This window comes from Solanum verrucosum, unplaced genomic scaffold, assembly GCF_900185275.1.
Source record: "Solanum verrucosum unplaced genomic scaffold, falcon-dt-bn FXZP01000190.1, whole genome shotgun sequence".
NCBI classification, from domain to species: Eukaryota; Viridiplantae; Streptophyta; class Magnoliopsida; order Solanales; family Solanaceae; genus Solanum; species Solanum verrucosum.
Window position 1 is genome coordinate 237,700 of NW_026020279.1, and position 6,000 is coordinate 243,699.

At 37.5% G+C, this 6,000-nt stretch overlaps 1 protein-coding gene across 1 annotated transcript in view; it reads left to right on the forward strand.

Annotated features, from left to right (window-relative positions):
• The window catches only part of LOC125834209 (uncharacterized), a 38,803-nt gene extending 33,174 nt beyond the window's left edge, over positions 1-5,629 (forward strand). Inside the window, exons 12-22 of the mRNA XM_049513378.1 lie at positions 244-337; positions 909-1,017; positions 1,328-1,599; positions 1,731-1,858; positions 2,238-2,472; positions 3,205-3,393; positions 3,536-3,822; positions 3,899-4,082; positions 4,174-4,416; positions 5,057-5,145; positions 5,258-5,629. Coding sequence (XP_049369335.1) covers positions 244-337; positions 909-1,017; positions 1,328-1,599; positions 1,731-1,858; positions 2,238-2,472; positions 3,205-3,393; positions 3,536-3,822; positions 3,899-4,082; positions 4,174-4,416; positions 5,057-5,145; positions 5,258-5,405 — 1,978 coding nt within the window. The 3' untranslated portion in view covers positions 5,406-5,629. The remainder of the gene's footprint in view (positions 1-243; positions 338-908; positions 1,018-1,327; positions 1,600-1,730; positions 1,859-2,237; positions 2,473-3,204; positions 3,394-3,535; positions 3,823-3,898; positions 4,083-4,173; positions 4,417-5,056; positions 5,146-5,257) is intronic.
• Positions 5,630-6,000: the final 371 nt, after the last annotated feature.

Here is a 6,000-nt window from a genome sequence, read left to right on the forward strand (position 1 = left end):
CTCTGAATCAAAGCACAGACCGGGATCTAGCTTCTATGACATGAACCTTTGTTGTCTATGTAATGTTCATTAGATCAGGCGCCTAAACTTTGTGGATCAATGTTACTTGTTGAGTTATCAAGGCTAGATAGTTATTTCTGTTGTTGCTACACTTGGTTGTGCTTAAAACCTACATGCTTGTACTATTAGTGACACTCGTCTATTTAATTCCAATCCTTATTGGATATCATTCTGATATTGCAGGGGAGGAATTGGTAGAGCTCTAGGGCAAGATGGAGAAAACGGCACTCTTAGCGGCAAACCTTGCCCAAAAGGGCTTTATGGGATATTCTGTCAGGTAACTTGTAATTTCAACTTGCGTAATCAAAAAGATAAAATAAAAGAATACATTATCAACACTTGCAATTCCTTCTTACGATTGAAACTAATTGAAAAGGTTTTGGGGCCTGACCTGAAGAATATGATGCTCGTCCTAAAAGAGTGATAGACAACCATATGCGTTGAGATTGCATTTTGTGGACCAAAGGCTTGTGGATATGTTTAATCAAATTCTAGGTCTAAAAGCAAATATGCTTCATACTTTAACTTCTTCTACATTTTGAAAAAACCTCACCCCAGAGTTAATTTTACTGCAATCTTATCTGTCGGTTAGGCGATGAGAAATTTCATATATGTTACCTCTGCATGTTGGCTAATCTTGTTGTGGATCAAAAGGTTCGATCACACTTACATTTTTTTTACTTCTCAGTTTTCTCTCTCTCTCTGGGGTTTAATGTAGACTATTGTCAGCTCATTCAATGTTTGCTGTCAAAGATATTTGAATAATCTTTTAATCTGTATCTTAAGAATGTGGAATTTATGTTTAACGTATATTGTCAGTGTTTAAATATGTGGATGAACTAATGCAGGAATGCCCTATTGGTACTTATAAGAATGTAAGTGGATCTGATCGATCCCTGTGTGCTAAATGTCCATCTCATGAGCTTCCTCATCGGGCTCTATATATTTCTACACGAGGTACGTTCAGTCTTATTTTATGGTTCAGCGATGATTTCATCCAGCACTTTTGGCAACTAATTAGTTTTCAGTGTTCAGTTGTATTGATACATTTCTTACTGGTAGATAATTCTTGCGACTTCAGCTGTTTCAGGATTAAGGGTTTCTTGATTGATAGATGTGTATAAGTTGGTAGAAGAATTGGTGAAATAAGATTGTTCTAATTGAATAATAGCATTATTCTAGATTATGATTTGTAAGAAGTTTAAAAGTTTTCTCAATCAATGATTTTATTATATAAACTTTTCGGGGTGGCGCTTTAATGCTGCAGGTGGCGTCACTGATACTCCATGTCCGTACAAGTGCATTTCTGATAGATATCACATGCCACGCTGTTATACAGCACTTGAGGAGTTGATTTACACCTTTGGTGGACCATGGTTATTTGGTTGTCTTCTTTTCAGTCTCCTCATCCTTCTAGCTCTTGTTCTTAGTGTGGCTCGGATAAAATTTGGCAGTGGCGATGAATTGCCTGGTCCAGTGCCAGCACGTCGTGGATCTCTAATTGATCGTTCATTCCCTTTTTTAGAGTCATTAAATGAGGTCCTCAGATCCACCTTCTATATTTCTATCATTTCTTTTTTCAGCTGCCATTCAACCAATATATACACGTGGCATATTAGAAATGTCCTCTTGATGGGTATTCTGATTTTAATATAAGTGTGTTATTTTAGGTGCTGGAGACAAGTAGAACTGAAGAATCGCAAACACATGTGCATAGAATGTACCTTTCGGGGAATAACACTTTTAGTGAACCTTGGCATCTCCCTCATTCTCCTCCTAAAGCAGTAACAGAAATTGTGTATGTTCTCTCTTATTTGCTATTAGACTAAAGGCTTGCCCATGCATGTCATGCAGCAATACTCAAACTTGCTCCTCATTAATGCTAGTCGTTTAAGAACTTATTTGCAGGCACTAATATGTTAATGTCTATATTGGTAGTTTTTCTTTTTTATAACCACGGTGTCCAGGCCTGCTTGCGGACACCTCGATTCATTCCAGGGGATATCTGCAACATTCCTATCTGCTTGGATTTGAACCTGAAACCTCATAATTCTCAATCCAATTTATTAACCACTAGGCCACACCCTTGTGTTCTGTGATTGCAGTTTCCTTTCATCCAAATGTTCTTGAGAACTTTGTAACATTCAATGACATAATTGAATTGTTAAACATATCAGATATGAAGATGCATTCAACAGATTTGTGGATGAGATAAATGAGTTGGCTTCATATCAGTGGTGGGAAGGGTCAGTGTATGGCATACTTTGTACTTTTGCATACCCACTTGCATGGTCATGGCTGCAATGGCGTCGGAAGAAGAAAATGCAGCAACTGCGCGAATTTGTTCGTTCCGAATATGATCATGCTTGTTTGCGCTCTTGTCGTTCACGTGCACTCTATGAAGGGCTCAAGGTCTATCTAATCAACCTTTCACCAAGTTATCATTCCCTCAAAAATTGTACAAGCTTGTCAAATAATCTGGTAATCGGTTAGAAAATGCTAGTAAATGGAGATAGTAATAGAGTTCCTGGATGCCAGTCGAGATATTTTATGTATGACGTCCATGCAGCTGTATTTTCTCCGTGATATATGTTTCATGGGTACAAATGTCTGACCAGATAGAAAATATGCTCTTAACTTTAGAAACTTTAATGAAGATCATATAGCCACCTTAACTTGATTGTGATAGAGATTTAGTTTTTTCTTTTTTATTTTAAGAAAATGGTATTTTAAATTGCACAACTACAACTCTTCTACCGTGTAAATGAGACACTCTTATCTGTATGTAGCTTGGCAGTTGATGGTAAATTTGCTTCTGGATAGTTTCATTTCAATGACTGAATGATAACTGAAATGAAAGTAAGTTGAGTTTCTGGATGTGATTTATTTTCACCTGAACTCCATCAATTTTTAGAAATATGCTTATGACATGGATTTAGCTTCTGTATGAAGCACAAGCACATAGTTGCAGTTTGTGAGTTGTAAAGATTGTCTCCAACTTGCAAGAAATTACAGCATATAGGATTTAGTCTGATGCTGTTGGTTAGACTTGGTATTAGGTGCAACTTTTTGATGCCCTTTTTTTGCTTCATTCTCGTGGATGTTTACCACCATTGGTGTTGATCAATATCGATTCTAGTGTAGGTAGCTGCAACTTCAGATCTGATGCTTGCATATGTGGATTTTTTCCTTGGGGGAGATGAGAAAAGGGATGACCTGCCTCCTCCTCTCCATCAGAGGTTACCAATGTCTATACTTTTTGGAGGAGATGGATCTTACATGACTCCTTTCTCTCTTCAAAGTGACAATATCCTGACCAGCCTCATGAGTCAGGTTTGTGTTTATTGCTAAGTAAGATGACTGACCGTTCAGGATTTTGTGGGTAAATCATTTCTTTTAGCATTTCTGTTTCTCCTTCCCTTTCATTAGAAAATTTTGAAATATGTATTCTTCTTTTTTTTGTATCCCATTGCAGTCGGTGCCACCTACAATTTGGTATAGACTAGTTGCTGGTCTAAATGCGCAACTTCGTTTAGTACACCGCGGACATCTGAGGGCTAATTTTTGTCCAGTTATTAGTTGGCTTGAGACCCATGCAAATCCATATTTACGTGCCCATGGCATACATGTTTATCTTACTCACTCTCAACCTTCAGCCAGTGGTCATGACCAGTTTGGACTACTTGTATGCACTGTTGAAAATGAACCAGTGATGCCGTCGGAAAGCCAGAACAGATCTTTATTGCTCGAGAAGCACCCACGGTAATATTCATATGCTGCTTTAGTTTTTTGCTTCAATCTATCCTATAGTTCCTTGATTCTCTTTCTTTGGATGCAGTACACCTGCTAATCGTTGGAGAAAGGCATTTGATCTTGTTAGAGTCAATGAACATGCAACAGTGCAGAAAAAAATACCTGGAGAAATTTTACATGACAAAAACCTACAGGCTCTTAAAGACCAATTGACTCTATGCTACCCGTTCTATTATATAATTCGGAATACAAGACCTGTTGGCCATCAGGTATGTTTCATCTCAGTTGCTTTTGCTGTTCTTCTTTCTTGGTCTGTCAGCCTCACAAGTTGATACTAATGCTTGTTCTATATTCTTGTAGGATGTTATTGGTTTGGTCATCTCAATACTCCTATTAGGAGATTTTAGTCTAGTCTTGCTCACATTGCTACAGCTGTATTCTATCTCAATGCTAGACGTGTTTTTCTTTTTGTCTATTCTTCCTCTTGGTATACTTCTTCCATTTCCAGCTGGAATCAATGCTTTATTTAGTCACGGACCTGCGCGATCAGCAGTGCCTGCCCGTGTCTATGCTCTATGGAATATCATCTCAACAATTAATGTTGTAAGTAGCCAGGGACTCTGCAAGTTTTTTTACTATTCTCCTGTGTCACTGATAAGATGACAAAATGCTCCTTGTTCTTAAGAATCACTTTGTGTTCCTTACCATGTCTTTTCTCTTTCGCCTAGATTACCTTGATAAATAATTTATGTGCCATGCTACAACTACGCCTTCGTTTGCTTGGTATTTGTTTAGAATAGGAAACCAACATGTTTTGACCTTTTCTGATTCCGGCCTTATCTCTTTGCCCTCTCCTTTTTTCTTCCAAAAATGAATAGCATAAGTAAATGAAGAATTTCCTTCATCAAACTTCCAGTATAAAAGTGTGAACCCTATGCCCTATGTTCAGCCCAATTGCTAAACTGAATTGAGTTTGATTTTATCCATTTTACCAATTCAAGGAGCATCCATATCAAGTATTAGTTAATGATATAATTTTGAAGCTGCTGGTCATTTGAACAATACTAACCTTTTATAATCATAGCTCTGGATGAGTCTATTATGCATAATTATACTAAGAATTCTTCAGGATACACCTTCTCACTGTTATTTCAATTGTATGGCTTGCTTAGTTATGATAGTTTTCACCGACTGATATTTCATATTCTGAGTGATTTTTTTCTTCTGGAAACATCTGCAACAGGTAGTAGCTTTCATTTGTGGATTTGTTCATTTTCATAGCCAATCCTCCGCGAAAAGACATCCGAACTTTCAGTCCTGGAATTTTAGCATGTAAGGAGCTTCAAGTCATCCCAAGGCAATAGCCACTGGCAGTAAATTACATTATATTGGTTGATGTTATTAATGTTGTGATATGGGAACACGGTGGTGTTTTTGGGTGCAGGGACGATAGTGGTTGGTGGATGCTGCCTACTGGACTTCTCCTATTTAAAACAGCTCAAGCAAGTCTTATAAATTACCATGTAGCCAATCTCGAGATTCAAGATCGCACACTGTACAGTAATGACCCTGATGTTTTCTGGAGGTCATAAAAGAAAAGAAAAAAAACTTAACTTCCTTTGTCATATTCTTTTATTGGTTATATTCACCGTCTATAGTTTTTTAGATAGAGGCCAACAATGTATAGGATAATACCAGAGTGTTCGTGCAAGCTGGTATGTATGTGAGGTATGTGGGACCACGTTACGACTCTTGTGAAGGTGTAAGTTGAACAAAACACCTTGAACCGTGAAAGAACTTTTCCTAATGAATATAAAAGTTTACTAATCTTAATGGAACTTTCCGTTAGTGCATTTGTGCCTTGAAGCCTGTTTTAGCACTGTAAAATTTTTACCGTGACTTGTCTTGACTTACTACTTGCTCCAACAAGTCGAGTTAAATCTCATTCCAGGAAATATCCAACTTGACAACAAATAATGGGAATTTGAACTAGAGAGCAAGTCATTACATTTCATATTCAAGCTGGCAGATTCCACCACAAAACAAACTCGGCATATTGTATACAAATGTTATTTGGAAAGGTTTCCTACTAGGATAGCCAACATAACTACAACATTTCCTATCATCTCAACATCACGAATTCACTAAGCACCATTAACATGACTTATTCAATCTGGCCACTTGAGG